Below are 20,359 nucleotides of genomic sequence, written 5' to 3' on the forward strand. Positions count from 1 at the left end.
AGGGCAGGCTGCACACACCAAGGGGCTACCCTGTCATCTGGAAGCAGTTTCTGAAATTTCTTCCTCCTTTTCCTCTTTTCCCAACATCCTCACTATTTCCTTTTGACCTTGCTCTGTGATCTTTAAAGGCTAAAAGTACTGTGTGGAATAAAGGACCAAAAGAGCCCAGCTTCTAGGTGGCTGGCTGACTGTCTCTGAGGCCAGTCTGTCCTGAGGTTGTCCTGGGAACAGCAGGGTCACAGTGTGTGGCCTCCTCACTCCTATTCAAGGGAAGGCTATGTGGAGGGAATCACTCCAGTTTATGAAAGGTGTTTAAAAAATGATTAGAGAAGATAATTATGGTGATACAAACACTTCATGAAATGTTATCATGAAGCAGGCAGTCTTCATTTGGAGAACTGCAAAATGGGGTGGAAGGTAGGAAGCTTTTACAGGATAAGGAAAAGACAACAAGGAAGAGAAAAATAGAAAGCATCTGATTGGCTGGGGCGGCATAGTCCACCTTGTTTGAGGTGAACAGGAATAAGGGAATAAGTACCGAGCCCAGAGTTGGTTTAGTGTTTGGGGATTGGCTGACTGGATATACTGTGTTTCTGGTCTAGTAGAACATTTACAGGGACATGAAAGTTATAAGTTTTGGTTTGTTGATATGGCACCCTCTTGAGCCCAGAAAGTTATTTCAACAAAAGAGAAAATCTTAGGCAAGTTATTTCCCTTTTGTGGATATCCTGACCTATAAAGTGGGTAAAATAAATACTTAATTCATAGGGTTATGGGCAAGATAAAATGAGATTTTTCTAGCACAGTGCTTGCCTTAGTAATCAGTACACATTAGCTGATGTTGTTATTAATCCGTTTTTAATACCAGAATGGAGAAACATTGTTTGCTTCTGTCCTGTGCTATTCCCATCTGTATATTCAGATAATGCAAATATATTTATATTGTAGCATAGATGGGGAAGAAAATGTAGGCATAAAAAAAAATCTTTTGATGTGTTTTTCCCCAGCCCAAGGAACTTGCAAGTAGATACAGATTTCTGTGTCACCCTGTCCTTAAAGGGAATGTCTTTAGAGGCCAAGTCATTGTTAGTTAAAACACACACACACACACACAAACAACCACAAAAAAGTAGTTTCTGATGCACCTAGTCCACAGGTTGGTACTGGAGAGGCTCTGTATTAGGCTGTCTCACAGGCACATGGCTATGATTTTGGATTAGCCAGTGCTCCCTTCCATGCATTGGAAACGTAGGAAACTCTCACTATTAATTGCAGCAGCTTCTATGTAGGGCTGATACTCAACTGAGAGGCATAGGTATAGCTATACTGATTGTTAAAATATTGAAATAGTTCTGTGGTTACCCCAAACCCTCAGAGTACCCGTCCCACTCTAGCTCTTACCTTGGGACCCCCCAAATCCAGCAACTAAAGAGTTACCCCCTGTCCGCACAGGGACTTCCCAGACCTGGTTTCTGTGCTCCAGGTGGCATCTGTTCTGGTCGATTCTTGCCCTGTGCGGTACTATTGTTGAATGACTCAGCCATCACCCCTGACTCTAGGATTTAAAACACTGGGATTCAGTTTCCAATTAAGATAACACAACTCCACTGGAACTGCCCTTATGTCCCCAGTGTTATCCTAATTTTTTTTCTTGGTCTTTACTGTCTTCAGACCTTTCTTTGACTCCCTTTCTTTCTTGAAACTTCACTCTCTTATTCTCTGCAACCTTTTCATGATTTCCATCAATTTTTACTCATCTTTCTTTTGGTGATTCCTCCACTGTTTTTTCTATTCTCGATTCTCAACTATATCTGAGAATTCTTTCACCACTAGGCTGATGACTCATCATTTCTAGTGTCGCAACTTCCATTTTAGCTTTGGTTTTTATTATTAACTTCCCCCAAACCATCTTATTGTCTTCTTTTTACCAGCTTATAAATGATTCCCAGTCAGATTCAAGTACAGACTCCTTGCTTGATTCTGAAGAGCGCTTATCGTTCGGCCCCATCTTCCTTTCGTTTCCTACTTCACGGCAACTAAAAGTGATCTGTACTCTTTAATCAGTCCTGTCTTATTCTTCCTTGATACATGGTCCATACTTGTTCTGTTATTCCTTCAACTTATATTAATTAAATATTATGTGCTAGACATCACCTTGAGTGCTCTTGACTTTGCATGTATTATTACTTCTGGCTGGAAAACATTTAATTTTCTTGCTAATCTTGTTCTTATCTATCTCCATATCCCATATTAGAGTCCTGTGCTTTCTGGAGATTTCTTGACTCTTCTATGGTGGTCTTACCCATTTCTGACCCGCCTGTGTTCTTATAAAATATTATATCTAACTATATTTTTTGTTATCTTTCACACTGTTTCTTGTGTATTATACTCTTCTGGTTAAAAGTGAATGAAACCCTGCTGTATCTGGATGTTATGGAGATTACATGATTCAGATAGAGCTGTATCTAGCTGTTCAAATGATATTATAAAGCCCCATCATTTAGGCAGATTCTTAATACATGGTATCATGAAAGGCCACAACCAGCCACAGGCCCATATTTTTCTTATCATTCACAATCTCACAAAAGGAGAGGTCCTTGATTTTGTGTCAGTCCCCTCAAAGAACTCTGATTGGTCTTGATGGCTTAATGAATTCACCCTCGGATCAGTCAGCATCCAGAGGATCCATGGTGCTTGCCACTGTGGGTCAGACTAGAAAACCCCACTAAAACCACAGGGAGTTGGGGAGATGTAGTTCCTAAAAGAAAAAGAAGTTGAGCAAATAGACAAAAAAGAAACAGATACTGCCACAGCTGGAAACAGGAAGGAAGGACTAGAGCACGTAGTGTGTGTTAGGTATTATACTGGAAGGTGTATATGTTGTCACTCATTTAAGTCTCATAACAACCTTAGGTTATAGGATTAGCAAGGTTAGGAACGCACGAAGGTAAACAGGGTGGACTAAAAATAGAAGCTACTGTCTTTTACATGTGTACCTCACCGAACTGGGGGATGGATAGGGGCTTCTATACTATTGTTGGCTTATAATGGCAACCCCATATTCTCTTCAGGGAGTTCCATGGTAGGTACTTTTCATGCATTACAGATCACTTGTAATTTTCATAACATGCTCTTGAGCACGGTCTTATTTCCGGAAAGCTCAGTATCTTGCCCAAAGACATAAAAAACTGATTGGCATCCAGGTTTGTGACTTTCTAAGGGTCAGTTGGATTGTTTTGTCTTTAGCTCTTTTTGTTAGACATGAGTCTGTTAACAACAACAACAAATTAATACATGGAGACCAAAACCTCAGAGGTCACATAGTGTCTAGGAAGAACCACTAGAGACATATCTTCTCCCTGTGTGTTATTAGTAATGTGTACAGAGACAGGACAGCAGGATGCATGCCTGGGGCATGGACTTCATGAAGAATGAGTCAGAAGTAGGCCAATGAGACCATGAAAAGAAACATCAAAACACCCTAATTGGGCTTCCCTGGTGGCACAGTGGTTAAGAATCCGCCTGCCAATGCAGGGGACATGGGTTTGAGACCTGGTTCGGGAAGGATCCCACATGCCGTGGAGCAACAAAGCCCGTGCTCCACAACTACTGAGCCTGCGCTCTAGAGCCCGTGAGCCACAGCTACTGAAGCCCGGGTGCCTAGAGCCCATGCTCCGCAACAAGAGAAACCACCGCAGTGAGAAGCCCACGCACCACCACGAAGAGTAGCCCCTGCTCTCCGTAACTAGAGAATGCCCGCGTGCAGCAGCGAAGACCCAACGCAGCCAAAAATAAATAAATAAATAACTTTATTAAAAAAACAAAAACACCCTAACTGCTTTTAATTTGAACTAGCCCAACCTGATTCTGCGCTTGTACATTTTGCTCTAAAGAATTAGATACCATCTGAATAAAAAGACAAACAAAAAACCAGCAACACGAAAAAAACAGCATGTCCTATGTCATCTTCTAATCTAGGTCATCATCTTTTTATAGTTTGATAAGGCCCAAGAAGAAGAGTTTTTGATTTTTTGTTTTTCCTCCTAATGTGCCTTAGGCCCAAGTTGACTTCTTTGTGGAGCGCTTAACTTGAGCTCACATAACTGCGGTGAATTCCACACAGTAAATCCTTCCAAAGTCAGGGCATTACTCAGATAGCTGGACCAAAGACTGCTCAGTTATGTTTGCAACTACAACTAGATGATTTTTAAAAGTTAAGCCTTCAAGAGCCTCTGTGGTACCCAGTAATAATAGTCTAGAATGTTATTCTAAATAAAGTGTAATATAATTATGTAGGGATGTTTCCTGAACATTAGATCACGTCTTCTCTTTAAACCAGTTGGCCCTAAGTTTGTTGATTAATGTCCGTAGACCAATATGTGATCACAGTGAGTTCCATGCTCTGTAAAAAATGCTTGTATTTTCTTTCTTGGCCTGATATTAAAATGAAACCAGTAATTCTTCCTGTATTTGAAAGGAAAGCACATTGTGACACTCAGCAATAACATAATTGTTACTTTTTGTGACTAAATGATATTGCTTTTTTTGATATTCCACCCACTCACCATTTCAGTGTCCACAGTTCCTAGAGAGGAATTGGAAACTGTTTCTTGCTGTTTAAGGGGAACATAATGTTTGGCAAACACAAAAAGGGTAATAAAGGTATCTTTACTGGCAAAGTTTCTCCAGAGAGTTTACTCCTAGGGTTGCTGTACACTTATGCTAAGTTGGATAGCTCTTGAGAGTAGCTTCATGTTTTTCTAAATGTACTTGGCCACTAAAATTGTCCTAGTCTCTTTTGCACTGATCAGTCTTGTCCCTTGTATATGTTGGACACCTAAAGTCATTTAGAACACCCAAGTCACCTGAGGACCTTAAGCAAGTGGGGATTCAGATTCAGTAGTTGGCTGAGTTGTGGCCTGAGATACTGCATTTCTAAGAAGCTCTCAGGTGATGTCAGTGCTGCTGTCCGTGGACCACACTTTGCATAACAAGGATCTAGACTGTGCTCCATGGTAGAGAGGTATGCCCATGAATCTTGTTCATACCTACCTGGTATCTCACACACCTGGCAAGGTGACTGGTACCCAATAGATGCTCAGTATATATTTGTTGAATGAATGAGAGAACTTCCTGTATCTAAATTTATTATCAACTATAGCAGACATGTCCTAGAAAAATCCAGAGATTATTAAAAAAACCGATAAAAGCAGAGATAAAATAAACTTACTTTAGTCTTCCCACCTGACATTCATCCTCATTGCTGTAATCTCTGCACTCGTCGGCTTGCTAATATTCATGGCTGATTCCAGAATCAGCAAGCTGGGCCCATTGGATAGATGGTTGCTAGGGGTTCGATTCCAGTGATTGATTGTTTGCCCATCAGATACCTATTTTGCATCTTTTGGATGACGGATATAAAATAGTCTTGGGTAAGAATCTTTAAGTAGGAGTTATAATCTGGATGTATAAAATGAAGTATTATTACAAGTATTATTATTATTATTTATTATTTTTTCTTGCGGTACGCGGGCCTCTCACTGTTGTGGCCTCTCCCGTTGCGGAGCACAGGCTCCGGATGCGCAGGCTCAGTGGCCATGGCTCACGGGCCTAGCCGCTCCGCGGCATGTGGGATCTTCCCGGACTGGGGCACGAACCCGTGTTCCCTGTATCGGCATGCGAACTCTCAACCACTGCACCACCAGGGAAGCCCTACGAGTATTATTTTATGAATATATGGAAAGGAGTAACTTAAAGAGACATTCAATTCAGATCTTTTTTCTTACTCATGGGGAATGAAGCAAACACACTTAAGTTGTTAACCCTCCCACCCCAAAACTTTTTTCCCCACATTCTTGCAATCTTTAACCAAAATATGTTAATATTATAAAAGCAAAACAATTTCATGCTTTTCCCATCTCAAGACTATTTGAAAAATGTCACCTGAGACATGGAGTGCTGAATCAGGGAGCAAGGGAGTCTATGTCTGTTCTTTCATTGCTCTGGGCTCAGAGCAGGCTCTCAGTAAATGACTTGAGTGACAGAAGCTGACAAGGTGATCTGGATATGTAAGCCCTCAATTATTTTAAATTGGGGGTAATCATGGCAAGTTTTCTCTTGAAGAATCCAAATCATTGTTTTGACTCTTCACTTTAATATATAACCCCGAGCTTAACATCATTAAAGTTCTATTTTTTTTTTCAAGAATTGACTTCTAGAGGAATAATACTGGAAAAAATAAAAGTAAATAGAATACTTTGCTGTAGGACTTCCCAGAGTGATTATTGCTAATATGCATTGGGAATCCTCAATAATCATTTCTCAAACTTATTTGACCCTGCATTTGGGTCACAGAGCATTTGGGTTCTGTGGACTTGGGAAAAAGCTGTTTTATGTTGTATTTCACTTACCCCATCTCTAAGGAAGGCCTACAGTTATCTACTTTGAGAGCTTGCTTATTTGTGAAACACAATCTAGATGAGTATTTGAAGATCTCACTACATAACTTATTTTAGAATATCAGTTATAAATAACATTTAAAGATATTCCGATGAAGATTCTTTGGTGATTGGGAATAAAATGTTGCTCTGCCTTCTAAAACTCCACTTTTCAGGATGTTACAGCATATGTCTTAAGTTTTTTTTCTCTCTATTCTGGACCAGTGCTTGAGTTATTGAGCATGTGCATTTAGTATCTATTTTGAAAGGCAACATCCATGTACAACATTGAGCCATATCAGGACTTGTGAGATAGTTTCCTTCTGTAGTCTTCCTTAACTATGTTTTTAGTCATTTATCTTAGTTTTAGAGGTTTTAAAAAAAGAAAAAGATAAAATTTATTCTCCCTGAATTCCTCAAACTGAAGCAGTAAAGAAGGTGTGACCATGCAGTCATTTTCTTTGCTTTTATTTTTCATGCTTATATTTCCTCATGTCTTTCTCTGGTTCAGCATTTTGAATATCTTCTTGGGCAGAATCAGTAGATCATCTAATATGTCTGTGTATTTTGCATCTCTTCTCCTCCCTAGATCTTACTGATATTCTCCCATCTCCTTTTCTCTATGCTTATGATTTTAGGTATGAGTTCTTGAAATTGACTTCTTATTGTAAGAACAGAAATATAAATAAGGACAGAAGAGATAGATCCTTATTAAAGTGATTTCCACAATACCCAGTTTTCTTTCTTTCATCTTCTTTTTTCTTTCCTTTTTTTTTTTTTTTTTTTTGGTACTTTGGGACATCTGTGGCTAATGGAAAATAAGTTTGGGAGGAAATACAAAGGCTGGTTAATTTAAGAAAATTAGTAAAAGTTAAAATATTATTTTAAAAATATGTTCCACCATTTGGTGAGATTTTTAACTCGGATATGTATAGGTCAATAGGATTTTCTATGTTTCTAACTCCATTCTGATCTTTCTTTAGCAGTAAGTAATTTTTAGAAGTCCAGTGAAAAGCTCCTTTTTAACCCATTTAGAAGTTGGCAGCTGTGGTCATTGCTAACTTAAAGCCTTAGAAATTGACTGAGAGGAAAGCTGAGGGTTTCTTTTCCCCTTGCCTACATGATTGAGACCTGAAATTTTAACAAACGCTATCAAGAATTTAAGGTGTAAAATATGGAACTACAAAGCGTATTGCAGTACACAACATATTTATACATGTATATATACATATGTATATACATGTAAATATAGTTACTTTCGACCTGAATCTGAAATCTCAGAAGATTTTGGCCGCTGGATCACCGTGGGCAACTGCCTGCACAAGACCACCGTGCTGGCAGACACCGCCTGCCTCTTCACCCCACTGGCGCCGCCCCTGGACTACTCCCATTATATCTCCCTGCCCGCAAGCGTGCTGAACCTGGCCTGCTGCACCCTCTACGGCATCTCCTGGCAGTTCGACCCCTGCTGCAAGTACCTGGTGGAGTATGACGCCTACAGACTGTCCCGGCTGCCCCTGCACACACTCACCTGCTCCACCCTGGTGGTGCTGGTCCTGAAGGACGACTTGCACAGAAAGAGACTGCGCAACGCGATAGCACTAGCGGCTCTGGTGTACCCCATAAAGGTTTACGAGCTCTGCGCTGTATGATCGGGGCGGAGTAGGGGGAGCAGGCAGCCCGGCCCGCGAGGTGGCATAGCACCCGTGCTGCTTTGTGAGGCGGCGGAGCCCGGGTAGGCATCTGACTTCATGTTTGTTATCTTAAAGAAATAACAGATCACAAGTGTACCGGGGTTTTTTTTTTTCGCTCATCACACTTAAGATGTGGATTTCCGTAACCCACGGGGGCCTGAGGCTGTGGAACTCCGACTGAGCAGCAGGATGTGATGGAAGCAGTGCTACAGAGGGAATGTGAACGCGCCTGGCGGTGGCGGGGGTGTTAAGTATATTGTTTACCTGTACCATCCAGAGCCAACCAGAAGCTATTGACCATTACAATTATGAGAATTTAAAAAAAAAAAAAAAAAGGAAAGAAATGTTGGCCCTTTCACAATTAATTTGCAGTTAACTCTTGTAAAGATTGCACTTAGATATTGTAAATGCTGAAAGATTTTATCTCAATAAAGAGGGGAAATCTATATTATATTGATTAGTTTTAATAGAGATCTATCTTTTAATATGTTTTAAAGAAATCATGTAGTCTTAAGGCCTTCATAGGGGTAAATAAAATTGTTACTAGTGGGTAGATTGGAGTGATGTGATTGGGGTGGGCATCATAATTATGTGGCTTTTCAAGTTTTCTATAATGAGCATGTCAATTTTATAGTCAGAAAAAAATCTTGATTTAAAATGACTCATTTATTTATGAAGGCTCTTACGAATTTCTGGAAGTTTTTTTTTTTTTTTTTTTCCTTCCATAGCCTTCTCATTATTGCTGCTCTTTTTATCTACAGTTATCACAGCTTAGAACTCAAATGAGTCACTAAGGAAGACTCCCTACATTTGTCAGCTTGGCCTGCTATAACAAAATACCACAGACTGGGTGGTTTAAAAAACAGAAATTTATTTTCTCACAGTTCTGTAGGCTGGAAGTCTGAGATCAGGGTGGCAACATGGTTGGATTCCTGTGAGAGCTCTATTCCTGGCTTGCAGATGGCTACCTTCTTGCTGTGTTCTCACATGACAGAGAGAGAAAACAAGCTCTCTGGTATCTCTTCTTATGAGGGGGCTAATCCCATCATGAGGGCTCCATTTTCATGACCCCATCTAATCCTGATTACCTCCCAAAGGCCTCATCTCCAAATATAATCACATTAGGGGTTAGTGCTTCAACATATAAATTTTGGAGGCACGTAGACATTCAGTCCATAACATTCTCTGCACTCAAATTGGCAGTATACAAGATTTCCAGATATGCATCTAAAATAAGAAAAGACTGGCAGGAGATACATAAAAACATGATAGTTATCACTGGATGGTAGAAATAGAGGGGATTTTCTCCATTTACTGTGAATTTAAAGTATATTATTATACTTTTATAACTGAAAAAAATACAATAAATATTATTTTTAAAGTCAAATGAAATACTACAGAATGTAATGTTCCATAACAGTCTTGCAAATTTCAGAATTGTTTTCTTTCATCTTCTTGGGGGTTTTCCTGAGAATTAATAAAAGTGTCTTCAACACTTAGAGCACCCAGATACAGGCACAGTGGAGCTCAATAAGCAGCTGTTGCTGTACCTCCTTTTTTCTCTTTTAACAGTGATGGCAATGTCAATGATGATAATAAAAGGATTATCACATTGCCACAGGAAACATGCCATTGGGCATATAATATAGGAAAATAAAATGGAAAATAGCCACAAAATCAGGACAGACATATTTGTTGAAAAGTTTTTTCTGTGAGTTGTTATAAATAGAATGCCCCATTCATTGTCTTTACTTCTGGAACTCTTTAGTCTTTTAGATTCTAAAATATGGTAAAAAAAAGAAAATGTGTTGGTGGCTCATTTTTTATTAAATTTCAATAACATGTAATATAAGCTCCTTGAATCTGCACAATAAAATATCAGGTAGATTGTGACAGTCAGAAAACTTGAAGTCAAACTTTCAGTGTGTTTCATTCCAAGGAATGATTTGAGTCTAATACCTGAGGTTTGAGGAAATGTTTTTTTCCTCTATAAGAGTTCTCTCTTCTCTACTTTCTAATGCATCATTTCTTATTATGCTCTATCTTGTGGGTGGAGTCTGTTATTTCCTTTTTTAAAAAAATTCTCTATGGTTTTTCCACAATTAATCCCACATTTCAGTGTAATATTTCTAGTTTTTTAACTCTGTAAATCAATGGGTTAGAAATGCCCTTCAAGGTAGTAATGCTTTTTGTCACGCAGTCAGCTGACTGCTTGCCAAATAAATCATGATGTGATATATTATTTCCAGTTGCTATAAATTTTCAGTATTTAGTGTAACAGTCATACTAAGTCGTGATTCAGTTATTTAATTTCACTTATGTCTGTATTTTAGATGAGAATCCTTTTCCCCATTAGTAGATTTTAATTTCCTTCTCTTTCACAGTCGAATTCCAAGCATGCCTTATAAAACCAGCCACAGAATACACACATGAACAAACCGTTTTTGTATTTGCAAGTAGACTCAAACATATACACTGGTAAACTATATCTGAAATTACAAATTCGTTTATTTAAATGACGTTTTTGTTTTCTAATACTTTAGATCACTTTTATCACTATTGCTTTGGTAATTTGATTCCCAGATATGAGACAAACATACCTAGGTAACTCTCTGTATTGTATTGACATATGCTGTTTATTGGGAGCTTAAAAAATCTCACGTGATCTTCAGAGGTGAAAAAAATAAATTGTTCTGAATTCAGGGCTATGTCTACACCATGATTAATGTATTACTACTGAAACTGCTTTCTGAAATTCTGTTTTGATAATATTATAAAAACAGTTTTCTTTCTCTTTCTTGTCTTCTTTTTTACCAACAGGACACAAAAATCGCTTCATTGGAGCGAAACATAAGGGATCTTGAGGATGAGATCCAGATGTTAAAAGCCAATGGTGTGCTGAACACCGAGGACCGCGAAGAAGAGATAAAACAAATAGAGATTTACAAAAGTCACTCCAAGTTCATGAAAACCAAGGTATGGTCCACAATTATAAACTTTTATATTCTTAGTGTGACTGGAAAGTCATGGTTTAAATACATGCTTTCCCCAAATGCCCGCATAATCTGCTTTATGTGATATGTGAAATATATGGACAATAAAGAAGAATGAAAAAGATTTTTAGTTCAGATGCATGGATTCCAGAAAGAAACCAGGGAAACCTTTTGGTAGAATTTCTACTTGCTGAGGTGTTCAGGATTTCCTAATGAGTTCTTTGGTGTCCCTCTCTCATGGAAATTAACATTTATTTTTAATTGTCCTGTCTCTTCCAAATTTTTTGAGTTTTCGTAAGTTTGCTATTTTTAAAAATTTCAATCATTGCCCAACTTTTGGCCCATCCCTGGAAGGTGATTGTCTTAAAAGGTGTTGATCTTGGAAGCCAATTTCACTGATATCAATGGTATGAAGACATTTTGGTTTTAATGTAGTATTTAAGACAGAACTGATTTTGAGTCCCAATGCTGAAATTATTCAATCTCTGTAATCCTCAGTTTCTTCATCCATGAAATATGGATAAGAAAAAGAAAATACCTTCATCATTGGGTTGCTTTGACAATTCCAGGAGATTATGCATTTAAAGCACTTAGTCCCTTGAGTGATCTCTAAAACGCATTCAGTAAATGTCAGGCATTGTTGTTGAGAGTGTTATTATTACTGTTATCTGTTGGTGTGGAATATTTATGAAATATTGTTGGAGTAATCTGTTCCATTATTTTGTATCAGTATTGCCAGTTTTAAAGAATTTGGCTTGTATTTTTCAAAATGAAACCTTGGGTTGCAAATGGACCAATCATCTAAAAATGTATTATTTTTATATATGCATAATTATTAATTTATGAACAGCCTAATAAGCCTTTTGAGACTTTGAGATGTTTTTATCTATTCCTCTGTTTAAGCTATTTTCTTTCTGAAGACAGTAATCACAGCAGTTAAAATTTTTTTTTTCTTTTTTTTTCTACCACTTGCTCTTAAATACCCCTGTTCTTGTTCTAGGTTTTACTACTTTTTGTTGCTTTATAAAATACTACAGAGTTAAGAGTGATGCAGACTTCTGTGAGAAAGCAGTGGGAGTTGAGAGGAAAAATGCTTAAATGATGGTTACGATTTTTATCAGTTGTGAAATACATGCATAGTCATTGCAGAGAATCTTCAAAATTATAGAGAGAAAATAATATCTAGCATCTGCTTCACTGTGTGTGTTTGTACATGTGTGTGTGTGTTTCTCTAGGAAAAAAACAAAAACAAAAACTATGCTTACTTCTGCCAGCTTCCATCTGTAAGTTGAAGTTGAGATTGTGACTAAAAATTTATATCAAGGAGCAGAGATAAGAAGAATGTCCAGTGTATTTGAATATAACCCCTTCCTTTCAGGGATGGCCACAAAATGCAGAATGGGTTTCCCTGCTCAGTCCTCCCTTCTGGTTTCTTTATTGCAGTCCTTCTATCATAGAGAGTTGAGCTGATGTGCAGCAAGCACAGTAGTAGGGTGGCCTGCAGACAATGATCAGATCACTCTAGGAATGAAGACCAGACGCACAGATATGAGTAAACGCATGAAGTTTGGGGGAAATTATTGTTTTGGCTGAAACTTTTCCTCCCCACCCTGTCCTGTCATTCAGCAGTGGGAGATAGTTCAAGCCACAAGCTACAACTGAAAAGGCAATGAAATTTGTTAACTCTGCCCCTCACCATAGATTGTGTCCAGGTGAATAAAACATGTATATGGTCTTCAGCAAGCAAGTCATGACCTTTATTTTATTAACCCATAGTCTTCTGAGACACCATCAATCCTTGAGCTAGTTTTAACATTTACTGGTTAGTTACTTTCAAGGGTTCCCAAAGTGGTTAGGTCAGAAGGATGTTTGAGGAGAGAAATGGAGTTAGGTGAAAAGAGTGCAGGCTGAAGACTAAAGCAGACTCTGGCAAATCTCTAGCCTGCCCTTTAGCTCCATGGCCTCAAGGAGTGACTTAAGTCACTCAGCTACATTTTCCTCTTCTGTAAAGTGGGGGCAACATTGTAAATTTTAGAGGGTGACTCAAAGTGTTAAATGAAATAATGTAGTTAAAGCACCTGGCTCAAAAAAGTAGCTAATAACAATATCCATTATTATTGAAGACATATAACCAAATATAATAATAATTATAATAATAATAGTAATATAAGTGTTATTTAACTTGACTAACAGGGAAAAAATGGATTTCTAAGAAATATAAGTAAAAATGATTTCTTATAATATCATGCAGATATCCCTTATAGACTTATAAGAACATTACCTAAAAAGTACCAGTAAGAGTTAGTTTTTAGTATTTTCTCCATTGAAAGAATGTTTTTATTGGATTGAACTGTAACATTTATTGCTTATACCTCGTATCATTACTTCATTTGCTTTTTTTTCTTTCGTACTTTTGAGAGGGTAGTGTGATTCCTTATTTAAGCCTGGGTATGGTTGAGCAAGTCTATTAAGACATAGTTATTGCTAAGCATTTAGTCCTGAGTGCTTGTGTTTTGTGCTTTGTGAGATCCCTTAGGCTGTGTGAACTGATTCTAGTTGGGTGAATAATTTATCATGGAACTTGTTAAATTTTAGAGGCATAGACTGATATCCTCTAAAATTGGATTGCTCTCATAGTTCATGGTCCATTTTAGCCTATTTGGATAACTTTTCTACAAAGCTTATATGAGTATGTTGCTTGTCAACATCATCACACATATCTGAAGAGTTAATTTTTGCAATAGTTGGTTACACACATTGACAAGAAAACTGTTTAGTGTCACCATTGGAGTCTCTTGAGTTCTTTTGTTTGTTCAGAGTTACATGGATAAAGCTTTCAATATTGGATTTTGAGCTCTGTGGTCCCCAGGGGGCACTAAAAGTGGTGCACGTTTAAAGTATTTTCCATTTCCCAATACTGACCACTTAGTTGGGAAGGTAAGAAATGTACTCAAAATACTACCCTGAAGATTTGATGGGAGGAGAGTCCATTTCTGGCTGGAGTAATGCAAGTTGTGTAAGTTTAGTGTCAGCGGGTTTTTTTGTCTAAATAATCAGATTGGTAAGACTGCATTGACAGGTCTGGTGAAGAATGCAAACTCAAATCAAAGTCTGAGCAAACCTAGAAGGATAAGTGAAAATACCATCCCACCCCCAACCCCACACAGATAAGGAAGTAGGAAGAACTCAAGTCTATATGAAATGATAGGCTTTTCCAAAAGAGAAAATAAATACTAGATTTAAATTGCAAAAATTTAGTCTCTAAAACATACACGGGTAATGGAAATGTAGTTGTTAAACTCATTGGGTTTACTGAAGCAGCGATAGAAATGGAAATCATAAGGTGACTTTGGATCCTGTCTGGCAGAAAATGCTAGGTTTGAGGCAGGGACAGTTGACTTTAGAAACTGTTGTTTTAATAGTTCATAAAGACTCGAGCGGTCATGGTAGAGGAACATTTCAGAAATTCTTATGAAATGCTGCACAAGAAGGGCAGTGGAACTCTTTGGAAACCAAACCTGAATTTGCAGCTAAATATTGTTACTTCTTCTTGCTGCTTGCAGTGAATACGTAGAAAGCTTTTGAGTGCCCCAGAGAACTTTTCTTTCACCAGGTCCTTTGGAGAGGCACCTTCAGGCTGATCACTGTTTATAAAGGTGCCAGTGTTGGAGGTGCTCTTTAATCTGAGCATTTCTTTAATAGAGGTCTAAATGTTTTCTATCATGATTACTTGGAAGCTTATTATTTTTTTTAATTGAAAAAATTTAAAAATTCAACCTAATCATAAAAAATAGCCCCTATAATATCTATGTTCTTATTTGCTTATGTTTTTGAAGTGTTAGCTGAAAATTATTTTTATGACCCATTGGTGATAAAATTGACTCAGCATTTGATTCCTCTTCATTAGCAGGGCATGATCTCAATCAGTCTCAATCTCAATATGCAACTATTTGCTCCAAATAGATAATAAAGGCAGCTAATAATAATTCTTAGGTACAGATTCATTTTTAGAAATAGAAATAAGTTGAAATAGATAATTTTAAATGTTTCAATGAAAATTTGACATGGAAACAATGTTGTGGTATGAAAAGGGAGTGCTGCTTGCATTAATTATTAAAATGAATAAAGAATGTAGCTGGAGGGAAAGAAAGTATTTTAAGTAGCCATGTGAAATGGCATGCGCCTCCAGTTTGATGTTGAGCAGATGGCTGGGACTGGTAGGTCCTCTTGAAAGCTTTGTGATTAAATTAAGTAGCAGTGAAGACCTAAATTGCTTTTATAAATATGACATCATAGAATAAACATGACATAACATTTTTGGAATAGTGGAAGGTGAATTGCAAAAAATGTAAAAGCAGAGTTTGGAATCTCAGCTTGTGCAAAGGCAGGGATACCAGACATAGTCAGCCAGGATTGAAATCCATGCATCTTGCAAGCCCTTTGGCACATGCACGTTGTCCCTGAGAAGTGAGACTCTGGGAGACCTTCCTAGCTGTGCAACTCTCCCCTGTTCGAAACTCCAATTTCTACCCCCTACTCCCAAGGCATAGAGGAAGCAGACTGTGAGGGCAAAATCTAAGAGGTAGTGGAAAGCATGAGTTACCTTCAGGAGCACTGTTAAGAGTTTAAGAATGGAATGTACCATATAAATAATTGTTTTTCCAGTAGGGAAAGAGTGATGGCATCCCCTGTTCTATACAAGGCTTTGTTCCTAGTTTCACACATTTTTCATCTACTGATCCCAGTACTTCTACATTAGCCACTCCCTCTGTTTTCAGAGTTTGCCAAAGATGCCACTCTGCTGTCTTAGATCTCCCCCTTTATTCTGAATTTGTAACACATTTTCTTATTAACCTCTGATGGATTACAAACCTCACAACCCAAACTGCATGATAATAAGCATATCACTTTCTAGACATGAGGACCATATCTGCAGTGAAAAAGAAGCTGTTTTCTTTGGCAAAGTAGTTTTTTCAGGGTGTTAGTTGTGTCACAGGCATAAGTGGCGGAGGAATTTTCAGACGAGATGAAGTGTGCCTGATGTCCACATGGACTTCATATAAACCATGTGATGTAATTCCGATAGGCTTTTCTTCTTGCCATCACGGAGACAGACCTTCCCCAGCCTCAGTTCTCGTGTGTGTTAGATTGCGTCACTTTCCATTTTTATTGAGTTATGGTTATAAAAGAAGCCAAAGGCATATTTTTATGGAAGAATATGATTTTTTACCCTGTAACTATGTTCCCCTTAGAAAAGCCTTTTTCTATTATTGTCTGCATAAAATATTTATTTAAAATTTACCTCATGGCAGTGATAGTCTGAAAGCTATTTAAAGCAACGGCCTATTCAATATTTATAGACTGAGATAATTTTATCATTATCAATCTATTTTTATTGAATAAAGTAGGTGTATATAGACCCTGCCATGTCTTCCTTCCTATTAAATACCATTCCATTGATGTTAATTTCATTCAAATTCCTCTCTCAGTACCCTACTCCCACATGAAGTTTCTACTCTGATAATTTTTAGAAGTTAGCACAAAACAGGTTTGTGTGTTTGTTGTTTTTTTACTATAAACATCATCTTTGTTAAGGCATGTAGAGTTGAAAGTTTTTTTAGCTTTATTTTCAGATAAATCAGTTTCATATGTGGAATCAACTATATACTGTGCTGTCAACTACAACTGCATATGATCTGGGGCTATACCCCCTGAGACGAGTGCTGATGCTGATCACAACAGATTTAATTTATTTTATAATTTTCTGTAATCCTAATCCTGATTTTCCCTCATTTTATTTGTATTCTGTTCTTGTGTGAGAGAAATAAAGGGAGTGATGGGGAGAGGACTTATTTTGTTCTAGCTAAAAATCATAGATTCGTGATTTGTTAAATTATAAAGAAATAATGTATTTCATGGATTGCACAGACCTGAGCAGTGCCACCACCTGGTTACACATACCCAAAGCATGTTGATAATCTATCGCAATTCTTTTTCAGTGAACCTTTTAGCATACTCAGAATCCTTCTCAAGATTGACTTCTGGCCAGCCACTACCAAACCTTTAGATTTGGCAAGCAAGATGAGACCTATTTGTCCCCCAATCTAGTCTGATGTCTCCCTGCAAATGGTATTACATATCAACCTTTCTAGTAAATGCTGCACCCTGAAAATTTCTGAAGATGGGAGGTCTCAGTTCTTTTTAAGCATGCCGCTCTGTTCATGCTCAGTAGTTATTGTCAGTAGCTTGCTTCTTATTTAGATAGTTTTAGTTGTTAAAAACAGAAATGCTGGATCAAATAGAGTTTAAAAACATACAATTTAAAATGTACTTATGAACTTTCAAGTTAGAAAGAATCTGAAGGGCCAAAATTAAGCCAAGGCAGGAGGCTGGGGTGATAAGTAGAGCACTGATTCTATTTTCTTGTTGGCATTTGCTAGACAGGTGAACTTGAACTTTAGTTTTCACAGTCACAGGGACACTAAAGGAAAGTGGCAGAAGCCTGAGTCTGCTCAAGATGAGGAGTCAAATAGGAATCCCACTACCACATAAAGCTGGGATTCCAGACAGCTACACTCTTAGTGCAGGGATAAAGTAAAAATAAACTCCCCACTCAATTCTCCTCCCCCCTAGACTAAGGGGTTCCAGGGAAAATTATTTATTTATCTATTTTAAAACTTTGAGCCAAGAGAAAGGTGAAAAAAGTAGCTTTGAGAATCCATAACCACAGCTGGCTCTTATGCAGATGTGCAGTGTGAGGTGATCCAGAAACTTTAAGTATTGAATTTAGTTTAAAGGGGCCTTTGCTTGGTTGTGCTCCAGGTATTGGCAGAGACAAATGCTCTCAAGGACCACATGTTCACCTTACACCTCAGTGGTTTTCTCCAGATAAAGTTCCAAAACATATGAGTAAAAAATTCAAAAAAATTACAAAACCTGCAAGAAAGCAAGCCACCATAAGCGAAAGCCAGTAGAAAGAATAAGCAGCAGAACCAGAAAGCAAGGACTTCAGAAATTGAAATTTTAAGGCAAACACTATGAAATAAATATGTTTAATATGTTTAAAATATAAAAGGAGTTGAAAATATGAATAAGGGCAAGACCAAGCAAATTTAAAAGGAACCAAATAAAATGTCTAGAAATGGGAAAATATAAAAATGGAAATTTAAAAGTTTGATAAATAGGTTTAACTGCAGAGTGGTCATAGCAGAAGAGAAATTTAATAAACTAGAAAACATGGCAGAAGAAATTAAATAAAAGATAAAAAGATGGAGTACATGAAAGATAAGATACATAGAAGATAGAATAAGAAACTGTAGCGCAAATCTAATCTGAATTCTCCAGAGAAAGAGAGATGGCGTGTAGGGACAGTCACTATTCAGAAGCTATAGTTGAAAAGATGAAAGCTGAGAATTTTCCAAAACTGATGACAGGTATCAGTCCACAAATTCAGGAATCTCAAAATACTCCAAATAGGATATAAATAAAATGAAATCTATTTGCATAAAAATAAAGCCATAAAATCTTAGAGGCAAAGAAAAAGTCTTAAAAAGCAGAACGTTTGTCCAAAGGAGGTATATGAATGGCTAATAAGTGTATGAAAAGATGTTTGATAGCATCTTAATCATTAGAGAAATCAAAACCGTAACGAGATACCACTTCATACTCACTGCAATGGTGATAAGTAAAAAGACATAATAACAAGCGTTGGTGAGAGTATGGAGAAATTAGAATCCTTGGGTTGCTAGTGGGGATACAAAATGGTATAGTCACTTTGGAAATCAGTTTAGAAATTCTTCAAAAAGCTAAACATATAGTTACCATGTGGCCTAACAATTCCACACCTATGTTTATACCCAACAGAAATAAAAACATATGTCTCCATAGACTTGCACATGAATGTTCTTACCAGCATTATTCATAATAGCCAAAACATGGAAACAACCTAAGTGTCCACCATGAGATGAATGGATAGAAACAATATGGCATCTTCATACAGTGAAATATATTCAGCCATAAGAAACAATGAAGTACTGATACTTGGTACAACATGGATGAACCTTGAAACATGCTATGTGAGAAAAGCCAGTCACAAAGTACATATATTGTGAGAGTCCATTTATATGAAATTCCCAGAAAGGGCCAATCCATAGAGACAAAGTAGATTATTGGTTGCCTAGGACTTGGGCCTAGAGGGTGAGGAAAGGAGAGGACTTCTAATAGTTACAAAGTTTCATATTGAGATGATGAAAAGGTTCTAAAATTTGCTTAAGATGATGGCTGCACAATTTTGTAAATATACTAAAAACAATCACCTGTATGCTTTAAGCAGGTGAATTGTATGATATATAAGTTATATTTCAATAAAGCTGTTAAAAAAAAAAAGGCAACTAGTGGCAAAAAGCCCCATTACCTTTAAAGGAATGAATTTGGAGTGAGAGCTTGACTTCTTTGTGGCGAGCATTGCCCTCTGAGGAAGGCGCCATTAAGACCCTCATAAGCCTCAGGGCCCGATTGTACTCTCCTTGGTATGCATCCTGGACTTTATGGTATGAACGTAAAAAAGGAGATGGCCTTTGGCCAAATCGCTCCAGGGACCTGCTCAGTTACTGGGAGTCCCTGGTTGTTCTCTAAAGCTAGGAGAAGCAACCCTGGAGGGGAAATTGGTGCCTTTGAGGGAGAAGCCGAGAAGCCAATCAACCAGCTGATGCCCATGAGGCGTGACTAAGCCGAGAAGCCAATCAACCAGCTGATGCCGATAAGGCGTGACTAAGCAAATTCCCTGCTTTAGGGGTATATATATGGCTATGCTTTGTTATTAAACTTGCCTTGCAACCATCAGTTGCTTGTGCCCTTCTGATCCCATGCCTTGGTGCGCTCAGTTCCCTACCCCCTCTCGTCGATCGTTGCTGCACTTTGAGGACCCGCCACGGCTGGCGGCAAGTGGCGCCCGAGCAGGGACTTGCCAAGAGGGACATCTGAATCTTGGTAGGTGAATCCCCGGAGTGAAGAGTGAAAGTGTGGCCACATAGTAAAGTTGATAGTAACTTGGGGGCAATAGTCAGAAGTAAAAAAAATATGGGACAAAAAGTATCCAAGAAGCGACCTGAAATCACTGATCAAGAGAAGGAGTTGTCCACCAGTGCTTTCCAGGCTTTCACAGATGGAAATTATGATGTCTGTCTGCAACATCTTGCCTGCTTACAAGATATAAACAAAGACGATTATAAAATAA

General features: G+C 37.9%; 1 protein-coding gene across 10 annotated transcripts in view; it reads left to right on the forward strand.

Moving 5' to 3' along the window:
- The window catches only part of ERC2 (ELKS/RAB6-interacting/CAST family member 2), a 969,444-nt gene that overhangs the window by 300,203 nt on the left and 648,882 nt on the right, over positions 1-20,359 (forward strand). For all 10 annotated transcript variants that reach the window (XM_067043890.1, XM_067043893.1, XM_067043897.1 and 7 more), the window contains one exon: positions 10,952-11,107. In XM_067043890.1, the coding sequence (XP_066899991.1) occupies positions 10,952-11,107 (156 nt within the window). The remainder of the gene's footprint in view (positions 1-10,951; positions 11,108-20,359) is intronic.

The sequence above is a fragment of the Kogia breviceps genome, chromosome 10 (assembly GCF_026419965.1).
Source record: "Kogia breviceps isolate mKogBre1 chromosome 10, mKogBre1 haplotype 1, whole genome shotgun sequence".
NCBI lineage: Eukaryota > Metazoa > Chordata > Mammalia > Artiodactyla > Physeteridae > Kogia > Kogia breviceps.